At 49.3% G+C, this 18258-nt stretch overlaps 1 protein-coding gene across 1 annotated transcript; it reads left to right on the top strand.

Moving 5' to 3' along the window:
- The first annotated feature begins 5673 nt into the window (after positions 1 to 5673).
- KRT18 (keratin 18) lies at positions 5674 to 9775 on the top strand. The gene is made up of 7 exons (XM_029954291.1): positions 5674 to 6171; positions 6956 to 7038; positions 7392 to 7548; positions 8266 to 8430; positions 8537 to 8662; positions 8976 to 9199; positions 9595 to 9775. Exons 1-7 carry the CDS (start codon positions 5755 to 5757, stop codon positions 9713 to 9715), a joined length of 1293 nt encoding a protein of 430 aa, XP_029810151.1. The 5' UTR covers positions 5674 to 5754; the 3' UTR covers positions 9716 to 9775.
- Positions 9776 to 18258: the final 8483 nt, after the last annotated feature.

Below are 18258 nucleotides of genomic sequence, written 5' to 3'. Positions count from 1 at the left end.
GACTTCTCTTCCACGGAGGTCTCCTGGATGCCTTTGCTTCCCCATTCAACCTAGCCCAAAGTCTCCTATTTTGGCAATGGTTTTTTTTTTTTAATGTTTTATTTATTTTTGAGAGAGAGAAAGACAGAGTGAGCAGGGGAGGGTCAGAGAGAGAGGGAGACACAGAATGTGAAGCAGGCTAGCTATCAGCACAGAACTCTACGTGGGGCTCGAACCCACGAACCGTGAGATCATGACCTGAGCCGAAGTTGGACGTTTAATCAACTGAGCCACCCAGGCGCCCCTATTTCAGCAATGCTTTAAGCCTAGACCCTTATCCCTGAGCATCCACCATTCTTTCCTTCTCATCTCTCGCTGAAAGATTCCCCCAGGAGAGATATTGTTTCTTGTGTGCTTGGTCTCATCACAGAGCTATGCCAAGCCACCTTTTGGGACCCCAAACCATTCACCCTGGTGGGGAGACCTTGTATCCCACTGCATATGGTGCAATCTCCTCTGCCTCTGCCCCCTCTACCCACTGGTAGCGAGGCAAGAGCATGTAGAGGCGACACATGTCAAGTCCCAGCTCTGCCACTTACAAATACTATCACCTTTCAGCTTCCAGCTTCAATGTCACTTTCCACAGGATCTCAGGTGAGGTTAGCAGTGGCTGCTCCGCACTTCCATTGTTCCTGGCCTTGCCCTGGCATGGCACCAGCCACACTATTGTTACTGTTTGTATGACTGTTGACCAGCCTTGCTGAACTGTACCATCCCGAGGAAGCCTTCCAGCAGCCTCACTCACCTACCAGAGCGTATCATCCCATTTTCTCCTTTCCTTCCCTAACAAAGTTCTCGAGAGAGAGGTCTACACTCCGCCTCCACTTAGTCACTAACCACTCATTCCTCAGCTTTTAGCCACCTGCCTTCAGTCTCCATCACTTTCTGAAAGTGTCCTTCTTGTCCTCAGCCTCTTTGATCACTCTTTGTATCTGCCCTGTGGAATGCTTCTCCTTGAAACTCCTTCTCCTTGGCTTTTATGACCTCTCTCCCACAGTCTTTTCTTGGGAACTGGCAGGGGTCTAGGCCCCCTCCCCTTTCTCTTCTCCTCCCCTCTGTCTCTCCTCCGTCCTCTTGCCTTAGGCCTCTGCCTACTTTGGTCTAATCTTTTTCCAGAGACCATCTCATCCGTGCCAGAGTTTTCTCCAAATCCTCCAGGCAGGTGGCTCCAGACAGAGCCACCACATCTGGCTTTGCAGGTTGGTCAATGCACAGGCCAAGGAGGCAAGGATAGGGCTGCCTTTTTCCAGTTTATGCAAAGGCCTTAAGGACTAGCCTTAGCCCTGCATGTTGCATCCCCTACCCCATGCCTCACCCAAGCTGTAGCCTTGCCTTCTAGCTGCTTACAGGATAGTTCCTCCAGACACTGCTAGTAGATCTACCAAGTCCAAAGCCAAAGGGAGAGAGACTGATGGAGACACAGCTATTGGCAGGATGATTTTGAGACAGGTTCTCAGCCATTCTGCTCTTCCATCTCACCTCCATTTCCATAGATTCAGTAGTAGTTGTCCTTGCCCTGTTCCCAGGTTGAAAGAAACAAGTGATGACCAGGGAGCACAAGACAAGAGAGGACATTGAGGGCAAAATAAGAAGGCTGGGAAGGAGTGGGGTAGATGGGGCAAACAAGACAAGAGAGGAAATCAAATGGCTTCTCAATTGCCAAGCCCTGTCCAGGCAGATGGTCTCATTGGATCCTCATGAGAACTCTTGGAGTGGATATAACTATTATTTTATTCTACCAAGGACACCGAGACAAGTCTGTTTGCCCAAGATCTCCCAGCCAGCGGTGGGACCTTAAACCCAGGTCTTTTGACACCAAGGGCCATGCTCATCCCTGTGCCCCACTCACTTCACAGTAAATTGGAAAGAGGTGATTGGCTGGGGGATGGCATCAAGGTATCCTGAGGAGAGACCAGGGGTAGCAGAGTCAGAAGGGAAAGAGGTCATAAGAGGAGGAGAGGGCATTTCTGGTGGATGAGAGCTGACTTTGCCAGAAGAGTCTGCAGGAGGGCCCAGGGGGCAAAGGAAAATTAGAGAAGGGCTAGATTGCCTGGAATCTTTCTTGAGCTTCAACAGTGGAGGTTCCTGGGCAGCCACATGCCCCTCGGTGCTGCTCTCTCCTTCCTTTTCCATGGGGAATAACCCCTTGGGTACAAACCAAACTGAAGCAATGACATGAACGTGCCAGAGAACATTTCCTGCTAAAACCAGGCCAGGCCTGAACCCTCAGAAACCACCCCTGACTCCACACAGGACAGGCAGCGCCAGGGCCTCCAGAAGGGATTAGGGGAGACCTCCAGAAAAGTCTCAGAGTCTTGAGAAAGATTCAGATCCGGTCCTGCATCTGCTCCAGCTGCAACCCCCACCGTCCCCCCTGCCTCCACAGCCTACCCAGCCTCTCCCAGCACCTCCTTTTCATTAACTGTTTAAATAAAACTCTTTTACAGAGCTTCCCCTACATGGCAGATGCAGGGCTAGGCGTGAAGGAGTCCCACTCTGCCCCACACTTCTTTCCCTGAGGTCCGCTGAGGCTCTTACCCACCTTACTGCCTCCAAGCTTTCCCACCACGGGGACCTCTCCTTTCCTCCACCACACACTCATCCCTGTGGGAAGTCTTTCTGGGGTCCCCCTCAATCCTTCCAGAAAATGATGGGTATCATCCCCTCCCTGTTTGGGCTATAGACCGCCCCCCTTCACACCTCAGTTGCTATCCTAAACAACTCCCTTTTGGGCCGAGTAGGAAATTTCCAGCCTAAATAATAAAGCAAAACCTAAAGGACTGCAGGCCCCCAGGACCCTCCCTGCTCCCCTACCCCCCACCATCTAGTTTCCCCCAGGGCTGCCAGCTCCACCCTCCCTTGAACCGAGAATGTGGGAAGGGGGAGGAAAGGGCAGACCTGCTTATCAGGGTCATCGCTGAGCTTACTCAGGAGTTAAACCTGCCTCTCTGGTTCCCCAACTCCTCCTCAGCAGGACATCAGAATGCAGGGGCCGATGAGGGGGGCAGGCAACCATTTCCCCTCCCCCAGGAGCCCCTTCTGCTGGGTCTCTGCACACTGTCTTTGTTCCAGAAACCTCTCACCAGGGCATCTCCTGTTCCTCCATCGCCCAAGATCGGCCTCAGAGACACCTATTCTCTGTTCCACCTTGCCGCTCAGGCTACCCCGGACCCCCAGTGCTGGGAATCTGGGGACTGAAACTCTTCTCTCACACCCCTCTCTCGAGCCCTCCCCAAGCTCTCTGACCGAATGAAAAGGCCCTGAGTCACAGAGCAAGCTGGAAGTGGTGGAAAAGGGCAGGCCACTGCTAGAAGGCTGAGGTTGGTATTTGCCCCTATGCTGCAAGAGGTCAGGAATGTGGCCACTGACATCAGCTATGGGAGATAAGACCCAGTTGGCAGCTCTCCCCTCCTGCACTAGACTGAGCCTCCATGGGCCTCAGAGGGTCCTGAGCAGCTGGAATGGGGCAGGGATCAGAGAAGCACCTGGGAAGGAGTTTGGATAAAAATCTGAGGATCTGGGCTTGATCCCGATGGAATTCAATGCCCCCCAGGGGTCTTAAGGGACTTAGACCTCCAATCCTTGAACCATCTTTACATTTAAATTGCCCCCCTCCCCCACCTCTACCTTTCTGGATGTGTTAAAGACTTAACTCTGCAGTAAGTAACTAGTATTTGTTCAATGAATGAGTGAGAACTAACACTCACATCCACTGTCACCCACGGAGAGACTGGGCAAACTTTATTATTCTCCCTTTACAAGTGAAGAAATTGAGGTTCAGAGTGAACTGACTTCCCCAAGGACACGCAGCTAGCCAAGGAACCCAAATCGGCTGACCTGAGTCTTGGCAAAAACCACCAAGGCAGTCCTTCACAGGTATAACCTACATATCTTCTGCGCAGTTCCGCACAACATGACAATTCCAGAACCTAGCAGGGAACATGACGGTGAAAACAGGAGAAACCCCTTTGGCTGGCTGGCACCTCTCCTCTCCCAGAAGCCTGCCATGCAAAACGAGGAGGGATTCATTTGTCTGCTATTTTGCATCCATTTGCCTTTTGGCCTTCGGCAGGCCCTGATCGGCCCCTGCCAGCTTCCACTGAGCACTGTGAGGCTTTCCCCACCCGAAAGCAGCAGGCCTGGGAGAATCCAGGACCAAGCCCCCATCTGAGCTGTGCCTCCCCTCTCTGGCAGGTCCACCGGCCCAGCTACACCTCTTCTCTCCCAAGCCTACTCTCCTGTTGGCCCCCATTTCCTCAGTTCAACTGGCAGCTCGATTAGAATCAATAGGTCCACTCCAGACCAAAGAGCACAGACAAGTGTATGATGCCAGGTCCTGCAGGACAAACAAGCTGCTGATGGTGACAGACTTGAAGGTCCTGTACCTCAGGATTCCCCCAGTTCATTCAGCAGGGGGGGTGGCCATGTGCCTCATCTCACTGGTGCAGGGAGCAGTGCAGATGAAGCAAAAGCCCATCCTTTTGACCCAGGTCCTGATGGGAGCTTCCTGGAGGAGGCAGCTTGCACGTCCTGCGTCCCCCACCCCCACCCCTACCCCACCCCTGCTAAGGATCCAGAGAGCTTTTTGAAGAGGTGGGAGGGAGGAAAGGTACCAGAAGGGGTGAGTCTCAGCAGCAATATTTCTAGGCATGCATGTCTGTCCTCTTACATTCTGCCCCATGTGAACACTTACAATCTTCAGGAGGGATTTTTGAGTCTCTGTCACACTGCTGTTCTCTCAGCAGCAACTAGAGCAAGCTCTGACACACAGTAGGGGCCCAACAAATATTTGTCGCACTGTAAAGTGTTCAGGAAGTATTTGTTTACCCAGGGGTGTAGGTAAGGCTCTTACACAGATGCTTAGAAGCAGAGTCTCCCTTGTTTAAATCACAAAATGTCCCACCAAGGGTGGGCTTCCAGGGCAGTGAGTAGTGGGGAGAGGTGCAAGAGGGAGGGGGTTCGGAGAAGCAGTTTGTTTCCAGGGGTCTGAATCTAGGAGATGAGTGAATGTGTTTGTGGGTGTTTGACCAAACACATCTATGTGATGTGGGTGTGAGTGTGTGCTAGTCAACACGGGCAAGTGGGTGCGCTTGGGAACCAAGCGTGGTAGGGGGTCCTGAGGCTTAGGATTGAGCTTCTCTTCCTCTTCTCCAGCCCCAAATTTTTCTTCCCCAGCATTCCTGGGGCTCCAGGACCGCCCCCCACCCCAGATCCTCTCCGCAGGTGGGACCTTCGGCTGCAGGCTGAGGGTAGTTACAGAGATTCACACCTGAGACTTCACTCACTCATCTCCCTAAAACCCCCAAATTCGGAACCGGCGGGGACCTCCTCTACCTGGGGAACGGGGGTATAAAAACGTTATTTCCTGCCCCGAAATCACACTGCCAAAGGCAACTCCACCTGCAGCTCTGGCCCAGCCAGGTTACTCGCCCCCTTTCCGGGAGGGTGGCTTAGGCGGGAAGGTGCTGGGAGGATGGGGGAAGGGAGGTGGAGGCGGGGGGCGGGAACGGAGGGCGTGGAGTCCCGCGGAGGTCCACCTGTGGCCCAGCATTCCGCTGCGACTTGGTGGTGGGGGCGGGGCCTGCCGGGGCCGGTTCCCACCCCCTTTTCCTCCGCGATATAATTTGAGTCGCAGACCTAGCCCCCTTAGTGGCCCGAGCCTGAGTCCTGGCCTCTTCTTCGAGTCTTGGCCTCTTCTCCTACTCCTGGAACAACATGAGCTTCACCACCCACTCCACCTTTTCCTCCAACTATCGGTCCGTGGGCTCGGTGCAGTTGCCCAGCCACCGGGTCCGACCGGTCAGCAGTGCGGCCAGCGTCTATGCAGGCGCCGGGGGCTCAGGCTCCCGGATCTCCGTGTCCCGCTCCTCTAGCTTCCGGGGCGGCTGGGGGTCCGGGGGCATGGCCGCCGGGATGGCCGGGGCTCTGACGGGCATAGGGGGCATCCAGGGCGAGAAGGAGACCATGCAAGACCTGAATGACCGCCTGGCCTCCTACCTGGAAAGGGTGAGGAGCCTGGAGGCTGATAATCAGAGATTGGAAATCAAAATCCGGGAACACCTGGAGAAGAAGGGACCCCAGGTCAGAGACTGGGGCCATTACTTCAAGACCATCGAGGAGCTGAGGGCTCAGGTAAGGAGGCCGCCCCCACCCCTAGCCATGTTTGACCCTACAGTTATCCACTCCCTGCTTCTTCCTCTCCCTCCCCCAAAGATAGGAATTTTAGTAGGGTGGGGTGCCTAGTCTCCTTTCCGCTTTCCATCTCCACCCCACCCACTACTCCTCTCCCTGCTCCACAGGTAGGGTGTTGGCAAGCCTTGGATTTCCATCCATACCCCTATCCACAGGGACCCCAAGGGTGGTGACTGGGCAAGGTTAGGCCCTTTTCTCAGAGGTGGGGGAAAGGGGGGACGGGGGAGGGCTTTCAGAGGAAGTAGACACATGGAAGGGGGTGAGGCAAATCCCCATAAAGAGGACTCAAGACCCTCTGGCTTCTGGCCAAATGGAGACAGTTGGGAGTTAAACGGATGTGGCTAAGGCTGAGTCATCTAGGAGTAAACAGGAGGCCTACCTGTGGGAGGGGCCAATGGGGGGAACTGGGGGGAGGTGAGCAGGTGCACCAGGAAAAAAATGCCAGGAGAGGGCCAAGGAGGAGACTCGTTACTTCAGGGCGGGAAGGCCAACAGAGGCCCCAAAGAAGAGGCAGTGGAAGACCCATGGGACCTCTTGGATTTGGGACTCCAGGAAAGGAGGAACAGGGTGAGGGGCACTGGTGGAAGGGGATAGGTGGACAAGGAGAGCCTCTGGCTATTCCTTGGGACCAGGAAGGTTTCACTCAGACATAAACCCTTCCCACGCTCAGCCCACCCAATCATTGATTTCCCATTCGTGAAGCAACCTTTCTACTATCCCCCAGATCTTTGCAAATTCTGTGGACAATGCCCGCATAGTTCTGCAGATTGACAATGCCCGTCTTGCTGCTGATGACTTCAGAGTCAAGTAAGCCTCGGGGTGCTTAGGGAGCTGAGGGTGGAGCCAAGAACGGTCTGTTACAGGCTGGGTCAGGTGGGGGCTCACAGTGACATCTTCAGCTGTGGTCAGAGCTGGGTGGATAAGAGTTGGGCTTCATCAGCTTATTCATTCATGTAATGCAGTTCAAGAATATTGTGGCCCAGGTGCCAAGAACAGTGCTCAGAGGATTACTATCCGATCTTGATTCAGGTTGCTAAGTCGAGATTGGGCCACTGCAAACTCCATAGTCTGCCTTAGCCATGGGGGCGCTATTAGGTGGCATGGGCCGAGAAGACTCTGGAACAGAGATGAGGCCCCTCTGATCGCCTCCACTCCCACAGGTACGAGACGGAGCTGGCCATGCGCCAGTCTGTAGAGAGCGATATCCATGGGCTCCGCAAGGTCATTGATGACACCAATGTCACTCGGTTACAGCTGGAGACTGAGATCGAGGCTCTCAAGGAAGAGCTGCTCTTCATGAAGAAGAACCATGAGGAGGCAAGCAGGGACCATTGGCGAGGCCAGGAACCAGGGGGCCAAACAAGTCTGGGTGGGGGGTGAGGGGTAGATGGGCCAGGCTACCTGTAAGTAGCTTGGAGGGAAGCCTAGAACTCCCAGTCTGGGCTCTTCAGAATCACACTGCTATCATACTCAGTGGGTCACCTGAATGACAGCATGAGGGAGTCGAGAAGACATGGGTAAGAGAGCACGGTGAGCCCAGAAGGTAGAAGCAGCTACCACTAGGGGCACCTGGGTGGCTTAGTCGGTTAAGTAGCCGACTTCAGCTCAGGTCATGATCTCCAAATAAATAGACTAAAAAAAATTTTTTTTAATAACTAAGAAGCAGCTAGCACTAGATGTGAAGGCTGGGGGGCGGGGGGCAGTGAGAGCAGGTGGAGCCAGCAGGTTCCTGGAAGAACGTTCAAGGAGCAGGTTCATGGAAGGAGGGTGGATGGAGGGACAGGGCAAAGTGAGGAGAGAGAAACCATCTGTGGGTGATAGATGTGGGCACTATCCATCTGGAGTAGATGGGCCATTTTATCCACCTGGAGTAGAAAGCCCAGACCTGGCATTGCCCAGAGCACAAAACCAAGAGTCCTCTCTCCCTTTCTCCAACTGGCCCCGCAGGCCTCCTGCAAGAGACAGTTGCAGAGACAGAGACTTCCTGGAGCTCTGGCCCTGAGTCCCTCCTCACTCTGATCCTCTCTCCTTCAGGAAGTAAAGGGTCTACAAAACCAAATTGCCAACTCTGGGTTGACCGTGGAGTTGGATGCCCCCAAATCTCAGGACCTCAGCAAGATCATGGCGGACATCCGGGCCCAGTATGATGAGCTGGCGAAGAAGAACCAAGAGGAGCTGGACAAGTACTGGTCCCAGCAGGTGCACAAGGGGAAGGGCTAGGTGCCAGGCTAGGTGCAGAGGCCTGACGGGGTGGAAGGGCGGCGGACAGAGAAGGAGGGACCTGAGGACTATCCTCACCCTACAGATTGAGGAGAGCACCACCGTGGTCACCTCCCAGACCGCTGAGATAGGAGAGGCTGAGGCAACCCTCACGGAGCTGAGACATACAGCCCAGTCCTTGGAGATCAATCTGGAGTCGATGAGAAACCTGGTAAGAGCCATCACGTCACCCAACTACTCTCGGTCCCGACCTCTGTCAGCCTCAGACCCAATCCTATCTCAACCCAAATCCTACCCCTTCCATTTTAAGTCCCTTAGGCTCAGAGAGAGTGGTTCCTTTTTGCATTTTCCCACTGCTCCTACACACGACCCTAGTGGCACACCCTAAATTCTTGAAGAAGTTTCCGAGAGTGAAGGGATGAGCAGGCAGTCATGGGATTTGGACTGCTCTGTTGAAATTTGCGGAGACACTTCCTCCACCCCATCTCGGTGCTCACCCGCCCTTCCTCCCTGTGCCCCCGCAGAAGGCCAGCTTGGAGAACAAGTTGAGGGAGACGGAGACCCGCTACGCATTACAGATAGAGCAGCTCAACGGCATCCTCTTGCACCTGGAGTCAGAGCTGTCCCAGACCCGGACAGAGGGTCAGCGGCAGGCCCAGGAGTACGAGGCTTTGCTCAATGTCAAGGTCAAGCTGGAGGCTGAGATTGCCACCTACCGTCGCCTGCTGGAAGACGGGGAGGACTTCAGGTAAATGGGGCTCTCCTCCCACCTTCACAAGCTGGGGTCAGGATACATTTCTCCCCACAAAAGCCCGAGCCTTTGTAATCCACCCCCTCCCTCGTGCCTGTTCATTGATGTCCACTAACACTGGGCCGGTGCTCCGTGTGGGCTCCTGCGTCTCCAAAAGAGTAATAGCTTCAGAGGCTTCTCTCTGGAAAAGAGAACAGACTTGAGTATTATATTGCCCCAGCCATACTTAGAGCACATATGCGCTTTGGCTTTGGGTTTCCCTTTTATAGAGGAAGTGGCCAAAGGGGACACGGAGATAAAGGCAGGGATCCAGGAGGCTTTTGTCCTCCCCTTCCTTGACTCCCTTCTACTCTGCTGAGCTGTTTATAACCGGGGCTTGTCTTCTCTTACAGTCTGGGGGATGCGCTGGATGCCAGCAACTCCTTGCAAACCATCCAAAAGACCACCACCCGCAGGATTGTGGATGGCAAAGTGGTGTCTGAGACCAACGACACCAAAGTCCTGAGGCGCTGAAGCAGCAGAAGCAGGGTACCCTTTGGGGGAGCAGGAAGCCAATAAAAAATTCAGAGGTCACTTTGTGTGTTGCTTGGCTGTTTTCAGACCATGCGCCAATGCCCTGACCCTGGAGTCCTATCTCTGATCAGATATAACACCGCTGACCACAGGGGGTTCATATGTGAGCAGGGGGGGGAGGAGTGGCCAGAGGAAGGGTCCGGGTTCTTTTCTGAAGACCCACCTTCTCAGGAAGAGGAGGGACCGGTCAATGAGAATTTGTCTTTTCAAATTGAAAAAGGTATAAAAGTAACGTGCACAAAATCCAAAAGGAAAGAAAGAAATCAAATGAAGTATTTCCCACCCCACTCCAAAGGTAACCACTTATAAAATAATTTCTTAAACTGGACATACATGAATGTGTTTCACTTTATTTTATTATGGGTAGGACCACACTACTCTGCAGCCCAGACTCTCAGACCCTGCTTTCTTCATTTCAATGGGTCTTGGACACCTTTCTGAAGCTGTTTGTGTAGACAGACCTACCTCACGTTTTGTCCCCAGTTGAATGAATTTGGAATCTCTTCTACTTCCATGTGTCATCCACGTGCATGTTCTATTTTTCAAAAGGAAATTATTAGTTGTCTATTGAAGGGAAAAGCACAGAACTGCAGTGCCCATGCACTCGATCACCTCTTCTGTTCAGATAACAATTTAGATGAATTTTTCCTCCCCATCGTGCATCTGAGTGTCTATATCCCATATATCTTCTCTTAATCTGCAACAAAGAATAATTACCATACTCCTAATGCTTCTAAGAATCAGAAGCTTTACTGTATAATGTCCAGTGATGGTCAAAAAACCAATTTTACCCTTTCCTTAGTAATTAGCCCTCCATCTACTTTGAGTGACATATAAAATATGGCATTATTCTATATAAAACTTATTGTATCTGTATAGGAATGCCATTGGGATCTTTTTTTAGAAGGACCCCTCCAGAATGATTTTCTCTCCCGTCTCAGCAACAAAAAACTTGTATTTGGTAGCCAAGGACTATTTTATTTAATCTGTACATCATACACCCCATTCTTATTAACAGTTGCCTGGTACTATGGTGTGTAGAGAACAAATTTACCTAACTCAGGTATTTTTGTGATGGATATCTTGGTCGCCAGTAGTTTGGTTTTTACAAAAAGGTTGCGATTAGGGGTGCCTGGGTGGCTTCGTCCGTTAAGCATTCAACTTCTGCTCAGGTCATGATCTCACAGCTCCTGTGAGTTTGAGCCCCAAGTAGGCCTCTGTGCGGAGAGCTCAGAGCCTGGAGCCTGCTTCTAATTTTGTGTGTGTGTCTCTCCCCATTTCCCCACTTGCACTCTGTCTCTCTCAAAAATAAGCATTTAAAAAAAAGGTTGCAATTAATGTTAACTAATATGCTATTAGTATCTATAACTAGTATGCACCAACATGTGAGCGGATCTGTAGGACAAATTTCTAGAAATGGTATGCTAGGCTAGTGCATTAATGAATATTTAGGAAGTACTTACTTCATGCCAGGCTAGGGCGCTGAGTATATATACCTGTGGTAAATTAAGTGGTTATTACCCCTTACCTCCTTGAGCTCACAGCCTAATGGTCAAAAGTATGCGCATTTTTGGAGGGCCTGGTTGGCTCAGTCTGTAGAGTGTGTGACTCTTGATCTTGGGTTGTGAGTTCAAGCCCCATGTTGGGTGTAAGGATTACTTTAAAAAATAAAATCAAGAAAAAAATGTGTGCATTTTTATGCATTCTTTCGACAAATACTTACTGAATACCTACTATGTACCAGCTACTCTTCCAGGAACTAGAGGTACATCAATGATCGAAAAAGACAAAATCACGATCCTCATGGAACTTCTATCCTCGAGACAAGACATCGATAATAAACGAGAAACATAACATAGCATGCTAGAAGGTAGTAAGTGACCTGGGCCTGGGTTGAGCAGGCAAGGAGAATCACAGCGGGGAGAGTCAGGAAAGTGAAAGGGGGATGCCTGAAGGTCTTCAATCAAAGTGAAAAACAGATGGGGCACTTGGGTGGCTCAGTCAGTTGAGCGTCTGAATCTTGGTTTCGGTTTCAGCTCGTGTCGTGATCTCATACTTCGTGAGTTCAAGCCCCACACTGGGCTCTGCAGCTGGCAGCGTGGAGCCTCCTTGGGATTTTCTCTCTCTCTCTCTCTCTCTCTCTCTGTCTCGCTCTCTCTCTGTCCCTTCTCCACTCAAGGCCTCTCTGTCTCTCTTAAAATAAATAAATGTAACAAAAAAAATTTTTTTTAATTGAGAAACAGGGGGCATTAGGATGGCTCGGTTGGTTAAGCGTCTGGCTTCAGCTCAGGTCTTGAACTCATGCCTCGTGGGTTCAAGCCCTACATCAGGCTCCGAGTTCAAGGCCGAATTAGGCTCTGCTGACAGTGCTGAGCCTGCTTGGGATTTTCTCTCACCCTCTGCCCCTCCCTGACTTGCATGCGCTCACTCTCTCTCTTTCTCTCTCCTCTCAAAATAAATAAACTTAAAATGAAAAACAGAGTTGTTACCTAAAATGTAGTGGGTTTACTCGGCAACCTCTAAAACTATGAGGTCCTCAGTGAAAAAAGCTAAAGAAAGACAGCACAGTTTGAGGTCCTTTGTCCTCAGGAGGCCCAGGAGACAAAGCCAGGACCGGCAGCCCTCCAGGCTAGAGGGCGTGGGGGATGTGCAGGGGGGAAGAACCCCAGAGAGACTGGGCCCTGAGAGGCTGCAAAGTGAACAGAGCAAGGGCTGCTTCCTGAGTGAGTTCCACAAGAAGTTACCTGGAGCTTCTGCGAGCAGGGGCCCTCGCTCTCTCTAGGCTCCTTGGGACTACCGCCTGGAGGAAAACATTCTCCATGAAAGCAAGGCACCCTGTTGAGGGGTTTCTCACCCTTCCTCAGCCTACCTCCCCTGAATCACCCTAAAAATCCCGTTTCCTGTCTCCTCTCCCGCCCTCTTTCCAAGCCCTACTTTGTCCACACCCTCTCCCCTGCCTTTACAGGAGTCTACTGGAGACAAAGCCCTGGGGCAGGGGGTCTTACTTTCTGAGATCTGTTTGAGGAAAGTTATCAGAGTGGTTTTCTAGCCCCGTCTGCCTTACTGTTTTCTAAATGTGTAAGTGTAATACTGAATGTGCTCTCTCAGACCACACAGAAGCCCCAGAGCTGACTCCCCACCCTCGCCCCCTGGCTGGTCCTCACTGTACTTTAGACAGGAGGAATCCGGGCTTCATCCGGCCCCTAAAAAAGAGAGACCCATGGCTCTGGCCGCCAGATGTGGGACTGCAAGCAAATTTTGTGGGATGCGGAGGTGCCTTCAGGGGAACCAGAAAGCCCCTGGCACAGTCTGAGCAGTGCTTGCAGCTGAGTGAAGCTGACCCACGTAACCCAAGACGATTCACCTGATATGACTATCCCTCCTGTCAGGCAATGTCTCCCAGTTCCCAGGGTGCTAATGTATTTGATCCCTATTACAATCCTGTGAGCTATGCGAGGCAGAGGGTATTACTGGCTTTAGCTCAGAGAAGCAGGCACTGAGGTTCCCAGAGATCATGTGACTTGTCCCAGGCCACAGAGCTGGAGGCTTAAAACAGGAAACCACCTCTCCAGATCCCTCCGTCCCAAGCTCTCTCTTCCGGGTTTTAGCCCAGGGGTTCTCCAGCCCTGGCTGCAGTTCAATCACCAGAGACGCTTTACAAATACCAAGGCCCAGATTCCATCTGCAAAGATTGTGATTCAGTTGCTCTGGGATGAGGATCCGGGCCTCCTGGCACATGTTACAATTTGATTTTGGTGATTCCAAAGGCAGGCAAAGTGGAGACTCTCATCCAAGCTGTACCTAGTGTCAATACCATGGCCTTCCCTCCTGATGCAGGCCACAGATATGCCTGTTTTAAAATGCACACTCCTGGAGAAGCCCAAGGCCTCTGGGGCAATCTTCTTCATCTCCCACTGGGAGGGTGACCTCATAAGGGGCAGCCCATTTTGTCCCCCAAGCGCCAAAGGGGAAAATTAGCAATTCCAAGGGTATAGCATGGAGTCATCTGTTTCATCTCATCTTTTCTCTGTCTATGCATAATCCAGCCCAGATACTAAATTAATAAATGGGGGGGGGGCACCTGAGGGGCCCAGTTGGTTAAGCGTACAACTTTGGCTTAGGTCATGATCTTATGGTTTCTGGGTTCAAGCCCCATGTCAGGCTCTGTACTACAGCTCAGAGTTTGGAGCCTGCTTTGAATTCTGTCTCCATCGCTCTCTCTCTCCCTCACCCGCTCGTGCTCTGTCTCTTTCTCTCAAAAATGAATAAATATTAAAAAAATTTTTAATTAATTAATAAATTGATAAATGGTACTGGAAGAACTACATGTATCATATACTGATGTTTGCATGGCTTTTTAAAGACAAAAACAATGATGGCTAGATAGATAGATAAAATTATATATATTCATATATATATGTGTGTGTGTATATATATATGTGTGTGTGTGTATATATATATATATATATATATATATATATACTTGTATATGCAAAGGTCTCTGGAAGGATACACAAGAAATTTACATTAAGGATTGCCTCTGAGGAGAGAAATTGGAATAGGAAGAAACAAAGGTGGGAGGGAGATGTACTTTCCATTGTGTATCCTTTGTACTTTTTGAATCATATATTATAATACACACACCAAAACGAGTTTTCTCTGTGATCTTTTATAATGGTACAGGAACCCACAACTTCAGGGAAGAACACTCTACACCCATCTTTGTTTCTGACCCACCCCCATTCATTCAATCAGTCATTCCATAAATATTGACTGAGCCCCTGGGGTGTGCCAAGAACTGTTCTAGGAGCTGAGGACACAGTGTAAGAATACAGACGAATAATCCTCATTCTTGTGGAGCTTACATTTTATTTTATTAATTTTTTCATAGTTTATTTATTTTGAGAGAGGGAGAGCACCAGTGGGGGAGAGGGGCAGAGAGAGAGAAAGAGAGAGAGAAAGAGAGAGAGAGAATCCCAAGCAGGCTCTGCATTGTCAGCCCAACACGGGACTCAAACTCACAAACTAAGAGAACATGACCTAAGCCGGAGTCAGACGCTTAACCAACTGAGCCACCCAGGTACCTCTGGAGCTTACATTTTAGCAAATGGAGACAGATGACAAAGGATAAAAGTAATAAGTAAATTATACTGTGTATTACAAGAGGTAAATATAACAGGGGAAAAGTACAGCAAGATATGGGGAATCAGGAGTTAGAAGGTGTATTTGTTTCCTGTTATTGCCGTAACAAATAATCATAAGTGTCATGGCTTAAAACAACACACGTTTGTTATCTTACAGTTTGTCACCAAGAATGACAGTTTGGGAGGTCAGAAGTCCTAAAACCAAGGTGTCAGCAGGTCTGTGTGCCTTCCAGCGGCTCTAGGGAGAATTGATTTCCTTGCCTTTTCCACCTTCTAGAGGCCACCTGCATCCCTTGGCTTGTGGCCCCTTCTGCTATCTTCAAAGTCAGCTGCCTGTCTTCTCTTTCTTTCTTTCTCTGACTTTGACCACAAGCCTGATCTCTTTTTCTATGAGCTTGGCTTTGGGTTTTGGTTTATAAATGAGATCACAAAGAATCTGTCCTTCTCTGTCTGACTTATTTCAATTAGCATAATGCCTTCGAGTTCCATCTTCGTGGTCACAAATGGTAGGATTTCCTCAGTTTTTATGGCTGAATTATATTCCACTGCATATGTATGCCACAACTTCTTTAACTATCCATCCACTGATCAACACAGGTTATTTCCACATCTTGGTTATTGTAAAGAATGCTGCTATGAACATGGAGTTGCAGATATTTCTTTGAATTCGTGTTTTCATTTCCTTTGGCTATATTCCCAAAAGCAGAATTGCTGTATCATATGGTGGTTTTATTTTTTATTTTTTGAGGATCCTCCATACTGTTTTCCATAGTGGCCATACTTGACAGAGTTTGAGGGTTTGAAGGCAGTGAGGTCTTGGTAACCACATGTAATGGGAAAACCATACCTTCATTCCAATCTGGAATGACTGGCCTTTTGAAGGTAGTGAGTCTTTGGCAGACTACACAGCTGTTAAGATAGATCATTACAGTGGGACAAAAGAAATCAAGGGCTCTCTAGGGTGATCTGGCTGCTTTGGCCACACTGCTGGACTTAAAGAAAGGAAACTGGAAGCGCCAAATTTTACATTCTTGGCTCAAGAGGATCAGACTGCTTCCAAGACTTCCTATGTGAATCTTTCAACCCCTGTAGCCACAGAGCTGATGTAGCTGAAGCCTGACACTGCATCAGAGGTGGAAATCATAGGACATCTGGGTGCCTCAGTCAGTTGAGCACCCAACTCTCAATTTCAACTCAGGTCATGATCCCAGGGTCGTGGGGTGGAGCCATCCCTGTGTCAGGCTCTGCACGGAGTGTGGAGCCTGCTTAAGATTCTTTCTCTCCCTCTGCCTGTCTCCCCTGCTTGTGCTCTCTCTCTCTTTAAAACAAAAACACTTTTTAAAAGGAAGTTGAAATCACAGCCAGGTCTTCTGTGAAAGCCAAGGCATTGAGGAGGAATCCTAAGAATGGGAAAAGGAGCTTTGGGATATATTTGAGGATGCTGCATGCCCAGACCATGCTCAGTCTCACTGAATGGCCTCCCCTCCTTCTTTGTCGAATGCGGCTGGCCCTGTCTTGCTTGGAGACTCTGTAAGGGCTTCCCCTGAGATGGTTAATGTATAATAAGTGACTCAGACACAAAACTAGGGGGAATGAGTACAGAATCTGACCTTAGACAAGACTCACAAAACAAAAGAATTGCAACAATCTTGCCAGGTTATATAGACACAAACTGGGGGAGTTTGTATGTAGTTGGATTCTAAGGATGCTTAACCAGAAAGGAAGACACAGTTTTAGATTGGGCTGAATTTATTTATGTGGGTTTATTTATACAGACTCAAGGAATCCAAACTCAGCGTGGGGGCTCCGGCACCCAGGAATGATTTATCTCTTTCCTTAGTTGATTAGCTAAAACTTGTCTCAGAGGTAGCATATAATAAATGAAGCTGAGATATAAGAAATCCTATTGCATAATTCAGAGGAAGGAACCTAAAGATTTAGTGAGAAAGGAATGTCGGAACAGATTTATCGTGTACAGTCTACTCACCCACCCCTAAATAACTTCCCCGAGGTGGCCTAAAGAATACTCCCTTCGCTGAGGCATTGGGAAACATTCCAGTAAGAGAAGTTCAGCATTCTTAAAAAGTGCTGTGCTAATTTTCTCTGTATGCTCAGGGATGAAGATAGAAGGGCTGCTATGGAAATGGGCTTCCTGATTTTGATAGCAATGATGGGATCCCAGCATGGCAGGGGCTCAGTGGCAACAGATGACTACCAGAAGGAAAGCAAAGTGGGCTTGGTTACCTTTATAGGCAAAAGGGTCAGAGCAATAATCAGAATGGTCTGACCCACAGGATTCTTCGGCAGTAATTACCTGATCATAGGGTTCTGGTTTTAAATTGAGTGGGTAGCCTAGGAAAGTCATCTTTTATTGTTTTATTATACATGTGACTACTGGTGGCTGGCTCAATCAGTAGAGCATGCAACTCTTGATCTTGGGGTCATAAGTTTAAGACCCACCCTGGGAGTACAGCTTACCAAATAAATAAATGTGACTACTAGAAAAACTTTTAACCATTAACAAACCTATACAAAAAGATACACTCAAAAACACTATCAACTAATCGAAATGGAATTTGAAAAAGGTTTGAGCAATCCACAAGAAGGCAGGAAAAAGAAAAAACAAGAGCAAATAGAGGGGAAAAAACAGTAGATTTCAGTCCTAATATAACAATAATTATATTAAGTAGTGTAAATACCCCAATAAAAGGCAGATGTTGGCAGAATGAATTAAAAACTCTATGCCGTGTATAAGGAACTCACTTCAAATACAGTGATATACACACATTAAAAGTAAAAGGATTTTTGGCTCTCAGCATGGATCCACCACGCCGGTAAAGTCCATGAGCCCGAGTTTAGGCCCCCGCGAGCCTAAACCCGTAATAAAGCCCTTTGCTTTTGTTAAAAAAAAAAAAAAAAAAAGTAAAAGGATTTTTTAAAAAGATATAGGGGTGCCTGAGTGGCTCAGTGGGTTAAGTGTCTGACTTTAGCTCAGGTCATGATCTCAGGGTCTGTAGGTTTGAGCCCCGCATTAGGCTCTGTGCTGACAGGTGACAGGCTCTTTTTTTTTTTTAATGTTTTATTTATTTTGAAACTTTTTAAAAAATATTTTATTTATTTTTGATACAGAGAGAGACAGAGCATGAGAGGAGGAGGGGCAGAGAGAGGAGACACAGAATCTGAAGCAGGCTGCAGGCTCTGAGCTAGTGTCAGCACAGAGCCTGACGCGGGGCTCGAACCCACAAACATGAGATCATGACCTGAGCCGAAGCCGGAGGCTTAACCGACTGAGCCACCCAGGCGCCCCAATGTTTCATTTATTTTGAAAGAGAGAGAGAG

The sequence above is a fragment of the Suricata suricatta genome, chromosome 10, assembly GCF_006229205.1.
Source record: "Suricata suricatta isolate VVHF042 chromosome 10, meerkat_22Aug2017_6uvM2_HiC, whole genome shotgun sequence".
NCBI classification, from domain to species: domain Eukaryota; kingdom Metazoa; phylum Chordata; class Mammalia; order Carnivora; family Herpestidae; genus Suricata; species Suricata suricatta.
Note: the sequence above shows the minus strand (reverse complement) of the source record. Positions and strands in the feature narration are given on the sequence as shown.